General features: G+C 40.2%; 2 protein-coding genes across 5 annotated transcripts in view; one reads left to right on the top strand and one right to left on the bottom strand.

Moving 5' to 3' along the window:
- Positions 1 to 9,220, top strand: part of GDI2 (GDP dissociation inhibitor 2) — a 49,862-nt gene extending 40,642 nt beyond the window's left edge. Inside the window, exons 7-11 of the mRNA XM_003257603.4 lie at positions 493 to 592; positions 6,067 to 6,238; positions 7,795 to 7,939; positions 8,138 to 8,192; positions 8,279 to 9,220. Of these exons, the coding sequence (XP_003257651.1) occupies positions 493 to 592; positions 6,067 to 6,238; positions 7,795 to 7,939; positions 8,138 to 8,192; positions 8,279 to 8,425 (619 nt within the window). The 3' untranslated portion in view covers positions 8,426 to 9,220. The remainder of the gene's footprint in view (positions 1 to 492; positions 593 to 6,066; positions 6,239 to 7,794; positions 7,940 to 8,137; positions 8,193 to 8,278) is intronic.
- Positions 9,221 to 11,679: 2,459 nt separating this feature from the next.
- The window catches only part of TASOR2 (transcription activation suppressor family member 2), a 79,405-nt gene continuing 76,289 nt past the window's right edge, over positions 11,680 to 14,795 (bottom strand). For 3 of the 4 annotated variants that reach the window (XM_030819353.1, XM_030819356.1, XM_030819357.1), the window contains 3 exons: positions 13,598 to 13,779; positions 12,100 to 12,214; positions 11,680 to 11,726 (listed from right to left, as the gene is read on the bottom strand). In XM_030819353.1, the coding sequence (XP_030675213.1) occupies positions 11,723 to 11,726; positions 12,100 to 12,214; positions 13,598 to 13,779 (301 nt within the window). In that variant the 3' untranslated portion in view covers positions 11,680 to 11,722. Of the gene's footprint in view, positions 11,727 to 12,095; positions 12,215 to 13,597; positions 13,780 to 14,795 lie in introns of those variants that run through there. The other variant, XM_030819354.1, reaches the window with a different exon arrangement.

Genomic DNA, 14,795 nt, shown 5'->3' on the forward strand with positions numbered 1-14,795 from the left:
CACAGCACCAAATGTGTTACTGGTGGAAGGTATAGCGAGTCACAGGCACCAAAATATGTTACCGTGCTGAGATGAATCCGTACGGGTCTGCAGCAACCTCAATTCTTTTCTCCTCAGAAGAAAGAATGACCAAGGGGCATAAGGTAGAAGGAGAGACTGAGGCAAGTTTTAGAGCAGGAGTGGACGTTTATTGAAAAGCTTTAGAGCAGGAATGAAAGGAAGGAAAGTACACTTGGAGGAGGGCCAAGTGGGCAGCTTGAAAGACAAGTGCCTGGTTAGTGATTTTTTTTTTGACTTGGTATTTATAACTGTGATTATCAGTTTGTGTTTTTGACTCTGTTTTCATGCTTTAATCACTTTTAAGCTGACATCTTTCTAGAAGGAAATGGAACACAAATGTATATTGCCTATAACTCATTAAGATCTAAGGAAGGGGACTTTAGCAGTTGAAACGACTATATATTATTAATTGGGATTTTAAAAATTTTCCAGGCTAAGTGCTATTTATGGAGGTACCTATATGCTGAATAAACCCATTGAAGAAATCATTGTGCAGAATGGAAAAGTAATTGGTGTAAAATCTGAAGGAGAAGTAAGTAGCTTTTAAAATGAAAAAAAAAAAAATACTGTGTTCTTGTGAAGAAAATTGTGTATTCTAAATACTGATTTTGGTGTGGACACTGATGCATATGATTTTTGTATGGGAAGTTAGTATTTATCGTGACTAAGGACTAATTATAGTTGCTGTGCTTTGTTTTAAAAGCATCTTTTTTGTTGTCAGTTGTTGATTATTTTAATATTGAAATATGCATTATGGGTGAGCTCTAAATAGTAAGTATTCTATATTGATAGAGTTTGGGTTGTGCCTGTCTCCCAAATTTTCATTTAAATTGAAATGTACTTGCTGGCCACCTGCACGGGTGGGGTTTTGAGCAGCGTTTCTCAAATTTGAATTATATATAAAGCATCATTAATCTGGTTCTAGTGCATGTTCTAATCAGTAGGTCTGAGAAGGCTCTGCATTTTCTTGAAACTTCTTAGGTGATGTGGATGCTGCTGAAAAAAAAATTACAAGGAAAAAAAAAGATCGTTTCCCTTTATCACCATATGAATTAATTCTTTTGCCATTTGACACTGTTACTATCTGCAACAGTTCTTGCAGTAGAGGATGCACTTCAAAGTGCACTGCTTTACTGTCTCACTGGAATTCTAAAAATCTAAGCTTTATCTTTTTAACATTAAGTTGTGTGGGAATGTAGCAACCTCCTGGGTGGTGGTGGGGTGGGGGGCATTTTCAATTGTTTAGGTCTCACTGGAAATGAAAGTTTGAGATCAGAGTTTGGTAGCTGGTGTAAGGGGACAATAAATAAGGGAGAGAAAATACAGGACTGACTTAGGGCAAAAAAAGCCTGATAATAATTTGTGAAGCACATTTTCAAACTCATTTATTCCTTACAAGGATCCTAAGAGGCGAGTGTTATGTCCAGGTTATACCTGGAGGCTTAAATTAAGAAACATCTACAAAGGCACACAATTCAATGAATGGTTGAGGTAGAATTGGAATCAAGGTGTTCTGCACCCTCAGCCCTCAGTCGTTATACACTTGAGGATGTAAATTCCTGTGCTGGGTGATGTTAGATTTGTATGTTTTATCTACTAAAATGTTACTTATTTATTTATTTATTTATTTGAGACATCAAATCGTTTTGCTGTGTCACCCAGGCTGGAGTGCAGTGGCGTGATCTCAGCTCACTTCAACCTCCACCTTCTAGGTTCAAGTGATTCTCCTACCTTAGCCTCCTGAGTAGCTGGAATTACAGATGCATGCCACCATGGCTGGCTAATTTATGTATTTTTAGTAGAGATGGGGTTTCACCATGTTGGCCAGGCTGGTCTTGAACTCCTGGCCTCAAGTGGTCCGCCCACCTCAGCCTCCCAAAGTGTTGGGATTACAGGCGTGAGCCACTGTGCCTGGCCTTCTAGACTGTTACTTAGTTGGGTCTTTTGAACATCCATTTTAGGCAACTTCTTTATAACCCCGTTTCATCTTGACTGTCCTAGTGTGATTGGCTTATCTGCTTTAAATGAAGTTACAAAGCACAAAAGAAGTCATATTTTGTTTGACATGTACATTATTAGGTTTTGTTAATGCTAACTTAATTCTCAGGCATATCAGCACAAATAGCACTGTTTTACCATCCAGGTCCAACAGACTTCACTCAGCCACCTTTGTGGGGTTGGGGTCATCAGTATCACTGTCTTCCATCTCCACATCATGTTCCACTGGAAGATCTTCATCAGGGACAGTAACACTGCTTGTACTGTCAGCATAATAGTTGTTTAGGAGATAGAGATAAATGGTGTTTTTTTTTCTTCTCACTTAGTTGCCAGGCTGGAGTGCAGTGGCGCGATCTTGGCTACTGCAACTTCCGCCTCCCGGGTTCAAGCGATTCTCCTGCCTCAGCCTCCCAAGTAGCTGGGACTACAGGCATGTGCCACTATGCCCAGCTAATTTTTGTATTTTTAGTAGAGACAGGGTTTCACCATGTTGGCCAGGCTGGTCTCGGTTTCTTGACCTCGTGATCTGCCTGCCTCGGCCTCCCAAAGTGCTGGGATTACAGGTGTGAGCCACCGTGCTCGGCCAGGGATAAATGTTTTAATCTGTCTTCTCAAAGTTATTTTTACTGTATATTTTTCTTTTGTTTCATTCTTTGTGTTTCTGAAACTTCAGGGCTTTGATACGAAAGGGAAGGAGGCTATAATACATTTATCTTGTAATTCAAGTTTTTCTTAGGAAGCACAGCCTTAAGATGATAAGGATTTTAGCCTATGTAGAATACATTTATTGAGCATTTATTTTTTGTCAGGACACCCACCTATGATGACAGACTTTTTTATACCATTTCATTTGGTTAACTAATGTCCAACCTTTTGGCTTCCCTGGGCCACATTGGAAGAAGAAGAATTGTCTTGGGCCACACATAAAATATGCTAACAGTAATGATAGCTGGAAAAAGGGTCTGTGCATAATTTCGTGATATCTGCCACCACAAATAAGCAAAAATGTCCTTGCATTCAAGGGGTTGGACATGGCTGAATTTTAGTCCTAACAACAATCTTTGAGGTTAGGTAGAGCCAGGATTTGAACCCTGATCTGCCCAATTCTAAAACTTATACTTCTGAATACTGTGCAATACAGTTTTCCTAGTATTTGAATAGGATTTACAGTTAATATATCTGTTCAAGGAGAAAATAGTAGGGATAATTGGCAAAGCTAGTTTCAGTAGTTACCGACAGTTCAGTAATTACCTCGACTTTTATATTCGCTAGATTATGAAGATTTAACAGATTATATTCAAGGAAACATTACATTATATACTGTTTAAAACATTATAGACACTGAATATTAGTCTTTTTCCCTCCAATTTTTTTTTTGTGATAATACACATAAAATTTACCATCTTTTTTTTTTTGAGACAGTCTCACTTTGTTGCCCAGGCTGGAGTGCAGTGGCACGATCTTGGCTCACTGCAACCTCTGCCTCCTGAGTTCAAGCGATTCTCCTGCCTCAGCCTCCCGAGTAGCTGGGATTACAGGCACCCACCACCACACCCACCTAATTTTTATACTTTTAGTAGAGATGGGGTTTCACCAGGTTGGCCAGGCTGGTCTCGAACTCCTGACCTCAGGTGATCCACCTGCCTCAGCCTCCCAAAGTGCTGGGATTGCAGGCGTCAGCCACTGCGCCCAGCCAGAATTTACCATCTTAACCATTGTTAAGTGTACAGTTCAGTGGTATTAAATATATTCACATCGTTGTACAACCACCACAACCACCATTCATCTCCATAACACTTTTCCTCTTCTTTTTTTGAGATGGAGTCTCACTCTGTCGCCCAAGCTGGAGTGCAGTGGCATGATCTTGGCTCACTGCAATCTCTGCCTCCCGTATTCAAGCGATTCTCCTGCCTCAGCCTCCCCAAGTAGCTGGGATTATAGATGCGTACCACCACGCCCAGCTAGTTTTTGTATTTTTAGTAGAGATGGGGTTTCCTCATGTTGGCTAGGCTGGTCTTGAACTCCTAACCTCAAATGATCCACCCATCTTGGCCTCCCAAAGTGCTGGGATTTTATAGGTGTGAGCCACTGTGCCCGTGCTCACTTTTCCTCTTCTAAAGGAAACTAACAGTTAAGTAATAACTGCCCATTCTCTGCTCCTAGCCACTGACAAGCACCATTCTACTTTCTTTCTCTATGATTTTAACTACTATATTTTATATAAATGGAATAATATAGTATTTGTCTTTTTGTGACTAGTTTATTTCACTTAGCATGATGTCTCCATGGTTCATCTATGTTGTAGCATGTATGAGAATTTCCTTTTTAAGGCTGAGTAATATTCCAGTGTATGGATAGATAGACCATAGTTTGCTTATCCATTCGTCCTTTGATGGATACCTGGATTGCTTCCATGTTTTTGTGAATGTATTGTGAATAATGCTACTCTGAAAATGGGTGTACAAATATCTCATCAAGACCATGCATTTAGTTCTTTTGGGTGTGTACCCAGAAGTGGAATTACTAGATCATATGGTAATTCTGTTTTTAATGTTTGAGAAACTGCCGTACTATTTTCCATAGTGGCTGGACCATTTTACATTCCTGTCAGTAGTGCACAAGAAGTTCCAGTTTCTCCATATCCTTGACACTTAATTTGGTTTTGTTTGACAGTAGCAATCTTAATGGTTGTGAGGTAGTAGCTCACTGAAGTTATGATTAGTGATGTTGAACATCTTTGCATGTGCTCATTGGCCACTTACATATCTTCTTTGGAAAAATGTCTATTCCAGTCCTTCGTGTTTTTTTTTTCCTTTTCTTTTGAGACGGAGTTTTGCCCATTGCCCAGGCTGGAGTGCAATGGCGTGATCTCGGCTTACCACAACCTCCATCTCCCAGGTTCAAGCGATTCTCCTGCCTCAGCCTCCCGAGTAGCTGGGACTGCAGGTGTGCACCACCGTGCCCAGCTAATTTTGTATTTTTAATAGAGACGGGTTTTCTCCATGTTGGTCAGGCTGGTCTCCAACTCCTGACCTCTGGTGATCTGCCTGTCTCGGCCTCCCAAAGTGCTGGGATTACAGATGTGAGCCACTGCGCCCAGCCCTTTGATCATTTTTGAATCAGGGTTTTTTGTTGTTGTTTTAGGAGTTCTTGCTATATTGTGGATATTAATCCCTTATTTGCAGATATTTTCTCTCATTCTGTGAGTTGCCTTAACTCTTGATTAGTGTCTTCTGATGCAAAATTTTTTTTGTTGTTTTTTTAAAAGAGACAGTGTCTTGCTGTGTGTTGCCCAAACTGGACTCAAAGTCTTGGGCTCAAGCAATTCTCCTGCCTCAGCCTCCCAAGTAGCTGGGGTTACAGGCACATGCCACCATGCCTGGCTATGCACAAGATTTTTAAAATTTTCATGAAATCCTGTTTTCATGAATTCTTTCCTTTGTTGCCTGTGTCTTTGGTTTTACATATAAGGAATTACTGCCAACTCCAATGTCATGAAGCTTTTGCACTGTTTTCTCCTAAGAGTTTTATAGTTTTAGATACTACATTTAGGTCTTTGTTCCATTTTGAGTTAGTTTTTGTGGATGGTGACAGGTAGGGTCCAACTTCATTCTTTTGCACGTGGATAGTTTTCCCAGGACGGTTTGTTGAAATGACTTTTTTTCCCTCATTGAATGGTCTTTGCAACTTTGTCCAAAATCAGTGTACTGTGAATGTGAGGGTTTATTTCTGGCTCTCTTCTCGTTTCATTGGTCCATATGTTTGTCATTATGCCAGTACCACACTGAATTGATCACTGTAGCTTTTTAGTGAGTGAGTCCTCCAGCTTTGCTGTTCTTCTTTTAAGATTGTTTCGGTTGTTCCAGAATTCAATCCCTTGGGAACCAATATGAACTTTAGGATGGTTTTTGATATCTTAACAATACTAAGTCTTCCAAACTATGAACATGGGATGTGTTTCCCTATATCCTTGTCAGCTTCAGTGTCTTCTTAAATGCTTTGTTATAGATTGCTCGCTGTAAGCAGCTCATCTGTGACCCCAGCTATGTAAAAGATCGGGTAGAAAAAGTGGGCCAGGTGATCAGAGTCATTTGCATCCTCAGCCACCCCATCAAGAACACCAATGACGCCAACTCCTGCCAGATCATTATTCCACAGAACCAAGTCAATCGAAAGTCAGGTGAGGTCTGAAGACCAGCAGATGTTGGTAGAATTTTGTAAGATATAATTTGTTTTGTGTTTTATCCCAAATTCCTAATTTTGTATGTTGTATTAGTGAACAGACTTTGGTTTACATATGGGGAAAAAAAAATCTTTGTACCTCCTCCCGGTCCGGCAGCATTGTGTTGACGTGGACAGATTTGACTTGGAACCAGCCTTGGACTTGTGTCCATCACCTGTAGAATGAACAGACTGGGCTTGGTGAACCCTGGGTCTCCCAGCTCTAACAGTAGGTTCCTGTGGAGGTTTATGCTTAATAGTTAACTGACCCGTGTATATTCTTGAGCTAATGACACAGCTGCTTCTGTAGTACTTACATTTGATTCTAGCAGTGTCCACCTTTCATTTCTGTGATCAGGACATGGCTTTAAAATTGCAAGTCCTAACTTATTTGTCTTAGCCAGTTGTTCGTAACCCTTCGATGTTTCCATTTTCCTTTCAACTAGAAGCCCCAAATCTTTTTATTTATCTAAAATTCAGCTTTAAAAGGGTAATCAGGCTTTATGGGACAGGGAAGAGCTATCTGTATTACGATTTTTTTTCCCCCATATAAGAAATGAAATCATGGGAGGCCAAGGCAGGAGGCTTGCTTGAGGCCAGGGGTTCAAGACCAGCCTGGGTAACATAGAGCTTGTCTCTACAAAAACAAAAAACAAACAAAAAAAACAGCCAGGCATGGTGGTGGCACACACCTGTAGTCCTAGCTACTTGGGAGGCTGCGGCGGGAGAGGATCACTTGAGCTCAGGAGTTTGAGGTTACTGTAAGCTGTGATTGCATCCCTGCCTCCAACCTGGGTGACAGAGCCAGACTGTTAAAACACACAAAAAAACCAATCACAAAAGATGATCTGTAGAACAAAGGGACTGGACTTAATCTTCCACAAGGTTCCCAGGCAGGTCCTGGGTCCTTGCAAGTCTAAAAATAATAAAGGAGGTCCCATACTTTTTTTTTTTTTTGTGTCTTTAAATGCTCTCCTATCCAAATGATTTTCTATCCTGGAAATTACATAATTAATTGGATGAGTGGTATACAGACCAAGTCAAATCAAGAATTCTATCCAGTTATGCCAACTCAAAAGTGGTTTATGTGGATCCTGCAGTTTTACATTACTTTAATAAGTAAATGAGGACATCAGTACTAAGTACATCCTTTCTTAGCCATTCAGAACCTTTCTAAATGCAAGGTCCAGAATGGAAGAATCTCCCAGAATAGTTAATATGGTTTGGCAGGTTTTTTAGTTAGGTATGACAGAGCTGTTACCAGATCTCATTCCAAAGTTCAGCAGTTCGCTACCACTTAAATTCTTAATCTCTAGCAGGTTAAAAGAAATTCCTATTGTTAAATATCTGTGTACTTTACATCCACCTCTGTCACCATTTAGAACTTAAGTGTAGATGATCTTGTCTACTGAGAGTAATTTTAACTCACACCTCATGACATATGGGGGACACCTGAGTGTGTTGGGTCCCAGATGGAGACACTTGAGGCAGTGAGCTGGTATCATTTGTTTCTAGATATCTACGTCTGCATGATCTCCTTTGCGCACAATGTAGCAGCACAAGGGAAGTACATTGCCATAGTTAGTACAACTGTGGAAACCAAGGAGCCCGAGAAGGAAATCAGACCAGCTTTGGAGCTCTTGGAACCAATTGAACAGAAGTGAGTTGTGTTCTTTTATATCTGCCGAGATGCAAACTGAGGCCTTTGATTGTGGCTCCATGGTGGGACGAATGTGAGGGCAAGGCAGGTAGCCGCTGGCTGCTCTGTGGGATTCATCTGTACCTCTCAGTTGATCTCAGGCAGAGCCATGGTCAGGTGTGGGACCAGCTCACCTGACTGAATTCTCTCTCCCTCCAGATTTGTTAGCATCAGTGACCTCCTGGTACCGAAAGACTTGGGAACAGAAAGCCAGGTGAGTATGCAAGTGTGAAAGGATATGGGCAGGTTTCACCGGAAGACATCCCTCCATGGTCTTGTCTTTCTAATTTTTGTTTTCAGATCTTTATTTCCCGCACATACGATGCCACCACTCATTTTGAGACAACGTGTGATGACATTAAAAACATCTATAAGAGGATGACAGGATCAGAGTTTGACTTTGAGGAAATGAAGCGTAAGAAGAATGACATCTATGGGGAAGACTAACAGCAGTACATGTTATTATCTAATTAGGACACATTTAAAATTTGGCAAATAATGCATATGATAATGAAATCAATATTGTAAGGCCTGCTTTTGTAATGAAAATGGAGAGAATGAAGAGCGCTGTGCCAGTAAATACTCCCCTTCATCTTTCTAATATTATGTATTAACTTGTTTTCATGGTGAGGCTATTCAGCATTGGCAGTTACCACATTCTGTTCAATTTAACCAAACTGGCTTTTTTTTTTCTAGTGAAGGATCAGTTTTAAACAAACACTGGGATACCAATACAGACAACTTGAGACAGTTCACGTTTTAATCAGTGTAGCTATGTGCTTCTGCTGCTCAAGAGCTGGATCCATACAGGTTGTGTACCATCTGTCCTCTTGAGGTTCAGGAGATTCTAAATTGAATATTCCACAGTTTGGGACGGCATCCAGAAGTTTTCCCTATGACTTTATATTTTGTATTATGTCAAATGTTATGGCAGGGCCCAAATAGCATAGCCACAAGTTTGGTTTATGTGGGCATAAAATTCTAACCAAACCCCACACATAGGGAGTCATTTGGAGAAAGCCTGTATGTGGTGTTTTAACCTAATAAAGTTGATGAGAGAAAAGGGGAGAGGAAGCGAACATAAAACGGGTAAAGTGTGGCGCATCTTTTGTATCTCAGGCGTGGCTTCTTCGGTGGACCAAGCTGCAATGCAGTATTGACTTGACAGAGCCTCTACTTCTGTCTCAAAATGGCTCCAAATGATTTCTGTACTGCAAAATAAAGCCAAATTCTGGAAACTACTGCCTGGTGTTGGTCTGTGTGTCCTGAATGCAAGGGTCACAGCTTCCTTTAGTAGCACTGGAGTCAATTCCAGAACGCTCAGCAGCGGAAAACGTGTCTTCTGATCTGGAAGGAAGGATCACAGCAGGTCCTGTTGTCTGGCTTCCCTGTGAGTAGGCCTCAAGTTTTATTCTTGACACAGTACCATTACTAGACTGATAATCTTTGTGCAGAAAAAAGTGTTTAATGATTTTGCTTATAGCAGCAATTGTAAGGGAATAAGTGAACTGTCAGGTAGAATAGGTGCTTTAATAGTTTTTGTGTAATTGAAATGATAAAGTATTTACATATGAGGCCCTTTCCCCTGACAGTGATGAGCCTCACTGCAGATGCTGTTGTTTACCACAGATAAAGACTGACTCTTCAGAGTATGAAGGAGACAGACTAAGGTAGATGACATGTTAAAGGAACTAGGGTGGTGATTTAGATTCTGAATAACAAATGTGGCAATCTGTTACTCAGATTGCCAAAATGATGGAGCTTCTCGACTTCCCACAGTTGCTGTTTTGGGCTGGATCATTCTCTGTTGAAAGGGCCTGTGCATTGTAGGGTTGATGGTAGCAGCATCCCTGGCCTCCACACACTAGATGGCAGGCAACAGCACCATCCTGGAATGACAACCAAAAATGTCTCCAGATGTTGAGAACCACTGCTTTACCTGTATGATAAAATTATCTGAAGTCCCAGCAAGCCTTTTTCTCTTCCCATGCAAAGGCCCAAGCTGGGTTAGTAATAAGTGGAAAAAAAAAAAAACAAAACCACGCATCTTCATATTCTTCATTCAACGTATTTACTGAATACCTTGTGTGCCAGGCCAGTGGAGACAAAGATGATAATGGTAGTTACTGGGATAACTCAGTTTGGTGAACACATGATACAGTTTGGTTATTATTAGTAGAGTTACAGAAAAGGTAGCATGGAAACTGAGATGGCCTCGTGGGTGTTGGAAGGCTTTTCAGCAAGGGGAGGTCAATGTTATTAGGTCCAACCTGAAAGGTGCATACTTCAGGCAGATAGGTGTTTGGCAGCTTATAACTAACTAACTGCTCATTTTCCTTTTCCTTAGTGATTTGAAAGTAATTCACTGTACTGAATAGTTAATGGTTCCCTTAATAGATTCTTGTCCTTGGAAAAATGAAATGATTGAGGTTCTATTAGTAACTGAAAAATTGTCAACAATTAAAACTGTAAAACCTACTCATGAGAAAATAAAGCTCTTTTGTTGAGGAATAATAAAAACCGACTTAATAACTTCTGAAAGAAGTTTCCCTGTAAAGGCCAGGTGAAACTGCCATTCTTCAAGCTGTTACTCAGTGTACTTGACTGGGGAAAGAACCCAGAAACAGAACAGGCCAGGCCCAAAGGATAGAAGTGTAGGTTTCCTCTGGAAGCTTATTGTTCTGCTAAATGGCCTAAAAATTGCTAGAACACTCCAGATGAGTCCATTTCTGCTATAAAAATCACTGCAGAAAGGGATGATTTTTAGTTGTCTTTATTTAAAAAATGAAACAAATTAGTTACAAAAACCTTTGCTCCAAATAGATACCATGTATCTTACAAATGTTTTTTGCTTGGTTTTGAGTTTTTACTGTAGAAATTTTCAATATCATAAATAAATGATTATTTCTTTCTCAGAAAGCTGATTTTTGTAGTGTAGTATTTACAAATACCGTAAGTGAAAAATGATTGATAGTTTATAAATTTGTACCATTTAGGAAAAAATGTTTTAAGTTTATGTAGTGTTTGTATAACAGCAAATAAAACCATTTAAGATTATAGTTTTTACAAGGGTGGTAAAACCTTTAAAACAGCATAATGTGCATCGTATGCCTTTCTGACATTAGCATGCAAAAACAAAGCTATTTGTTAAAATAGACTTATTTTTGCTCCAACTAAGTAAACACGTGGTAAAATTATTATTATTATTATTTTTTGAGACGGAGTCTCGCTCTAGGCTGTGGAGTGCAGTGGCGCAATCTCGGCTCACTCAAGCTCTGCCTCCCGGGTTCACGCCATTCTCCTGCCTCAGCCTCTCTGAGTAGCTGGGACTACAGGTGCCCGCCACCACGCCTGGCTAATTTTTTGTATTTTTTTAGTGGAGACGGGGTTTCACCGTGGTCTCGATCTCCTGACCTCATGATCCGCCCGCCTCAGCCTCCCAAAGTGCTGGGATTACAAGCGTGAGCCACTGCGCCCGGCCGTAAAATTATTTTTAATCTCAATAGCTTAGAAGGCATCTTGTTTAAAATGAGAATAATTTAAAACAATATCTAGCACTGCAACCCAAAGCTAACAGACAACTACAATGCGCATCACTGTGACATATTTCAGCAAAATATAAAAAATGAAAATTCCAAGTTGTAGAACATTGATTTTTCAAATGTAAGACTGTTCACATGTTGTATTCACATGTTCACAAGTTTTTTATTGGCATGATCCATATCCAGGCAGGCTGTAGCTGAGTCACCTGAAGAAACACAAAATTGATAAAGAACTTCTTAAAATAATACGAACAAGAAATATTTTAGAAGCGGGATGCTCTAATGGGGAAAACTATGCATTCTAAGGTTACATTATGTTCTGTACTGGGAATCCAAGTTAACAGCAAGTGAAAATGCACATTTAGATAAAATAGGTAATTTTAGTAGATGGTTACTTCATTTAGTGATAATTTAGGAATTCCTATTTATGCCAAATAGCAATTCCACCCCTAAACACTTTAAATTTATAGCATGAAATATGTAAACAATTTCCCAACTGTTTCCCTTAGACACAAATGTCAATATTTGCCATCAACAACTCCAGCTCACATGGGAAAGTTACATAAAAAGTGTTCTTACCAATAGCTACTCCTAAATGGAGCTGCTAATTTTTCTATGTTTTCTATAAAGTTATTTACATCTGTAACAAGGATTCCACTATTTTCAAAGACTTCTCTGGGGATAGTAGGCTTGTCTGTTAAAAAAAAAAAAAAACTTTTGGTTAATATAATTAATGTACTTTTATATAACAGGACCTGGTTTTTTATTTTAAAAAATCTGTGGAACTTCCTCATGTCGGGGGTAGGGGGAGAAAAGGTGTTGGGTTCCAAGCTAAGAAAAGATTTGAAGCTTTGGGAATAGATGCCTCTATCGGGGGTGGTGGGGAAAGTACTGAAAAAAATCCCTGAAAAATGATAACTATGGTTCTTTACGTAAATTTTTCTTAACATTTTTTTTTTTTTTAAAGATAGGGTCTTCTTCTGCCACCCAGGCTACAGTGCAGTGGTGTGGTGATGGCTCACTGCAGCCTCGAGCAATCCTTCTGCCTTAACCCCGAGTAGCTAGGACTACAGGCACACATCACCACACCTGCCAACTTTTGTAGAGATGAGATCTCGCTAAGTTGCCCAGGCTGGCCTCAGATTCCTGGGCTCAGTGATCCACGCCTCAGCCTCCCAAAGTGCTGGCATTACAGGCGTGAGCCACTGTGCCTGGCTGCCCCACAAATTTTTTAAAAGCAACTTCTGCCTCTGGGGTTCAAGCCATTCTCCTGCCTCGGCCTCCCAAGTAGCTGGGACTACTGGCATGAACCACCACACCCGGCTCATTTTTGTATTTTTAGTAGAGATGGGGTTTCACCATGTTGTCTAGGCTGGTCTCTAACTCCTGACCTCAAGTGATCCACCCGCCTCGGCCTCCCAAAGTGCTGGGATTACAGGTGTGAGCCACTGCGCCCAGCCCCAGTATTGATTTAAAAAATAATATGGTATAACTATTTACACTGTATTGAGTATTATAAGTAATCTAGAGCTGACTTACTTATATCGGAGGATTGTGTAGTTACCTGCAAATACTACATTTTATATAAGGGCTTCAGCATCAGTAAATTTGGGTGATTCTGGTATCTATGGGATGCCAAGCCATTTATTTTTTATTTATTTATTTTTTTAAATTTTTTATTATTTATTATTTTTTTTTTGAGACGGAGTCTCGCTCTGTCACCCAGGCTGGAGTGCAGTGGTGCAATCTTGGCTCACTGCAAACTCCGCCTCCCGGGTTCACGCCATTCTCCTGCCTCAGCCTCTCCGAGTAGCTGGGACTACAGGTGCCCGCCACTCAGGCCCGGCTAATTTTTTGTATTTTTAGAAGAGACGGGGTTTCACTGTGGTCTCGATCTCCTGACCTCGTGATCCGCCCGCCTCGGCCTCCCAAAGTGCTGGGATTACAAGCGTGAGCCACCGCGCCCGGCCTGCCAAGCCATTTAGATACCTGATACTCTTCATTAGGTATCTAACTTGGACATTCCTAGAGCTGACCAATTTTGGCATTAACTGAGTAAAATGCACCTGTGAATTACCTGTTAGGAGGACAGCAAACCTGGCATCAATATGCTGAATTTGCAGGTTTAGCAAACATTTCAGAATTTCTGCTTTTGTTGATGATCGAGAGTCACACTGGTGATAATGAAGCAATTCAATGATATTTGCACTCTGAAATGACTTCAACATTATGTTCTTTTTATGTGCAGTTGAATCCACTCTGTGAAAGATACATAGGCATATCAAAATATTAATTTTCAGTTTTATTCTTAGGACTTTTTCTTGCCTTCAGTTTAACCATTCAAACTCATGAGTTCCTCTGCCTTTCTTCTTGACGTTCTTTTTCATGACACACTTTGGTTGCCTCAAAACATCACAACTGTATCTACTCCTTTTATAAATGTGGATTTTAAACATGGGCCTCATTCTAAGAGGGACATCATGCATCTACCTAAGACCAATCAAGCCATGTGGCTTGGCAAGCCTTTCATGAATGTCGAGTGGGCCTTATTGCATTGTATATTTGTAGAGCAACACACATCTATGCTTCTCATACCTTGTGGGTATGAGAAGCTTTAAAATTAGGTAGCAGCCAGAATTTTCTTGGTTTCTTGCTTCCCTGAAAATTCTATCACTACTAGGAAAATGTGTTAACTCAGTATGTTTAAATTTTTAGCATCTCTGTCTCTGCTCGACTCCATCTCTCTAGTCCTCATCACTTACATTCTCATGTTTGTTGGAGAAAACCCAAATCACACCCATTCCCATAACCCTAGTGATAATCACTCTTAACATCATGAATTAATTTCCTTTCACTTTTTCCTATATAAATTTTTTATGACATCATACTGAACATAGTTATATGATACCAACTTTTATGCCATCCTTTCTATGAATAGAAACTTTTTACATGCTTGTATTGTGTAAGTTTTGGGTGGGCATTATTTTGTATAAACTTTAAAATATTTAACTGTAGTCTGCATACCTCCCTCCTAGGGATGGAACTGAGGTTGGTTTTGCAATGACTGATAACCACCTAGAATTCTGGGTAAATTCCACAAAAGGTCAAAGGATATGAAGTGTTTTCTAATGAGTTCTCAATAATACATAATGCCTGTTACATAATGCCAGAGTGGTATAATTTGAAGAGCATACTGCAGCGCCAACAGCAGTGAGTACGGTCATGTACCACATAATGATGTTTCAGTCAATGACGGACCACATATACAATGGTGG

This window comes from Nomascus leucogenys, chromosome 9 (assembly GCF_006542625.1).
Source record: "Nomascus leucogenys isolate Asia chromosome 9, Asia_NLE_v1, whole genome shotgun sequence".
Lineage (NCBI taxonomy): Eukaryota > Metazoa > Chordata > Mammalia > Primates > Hylobatidae > Nomascus > Nomascus leucogenys.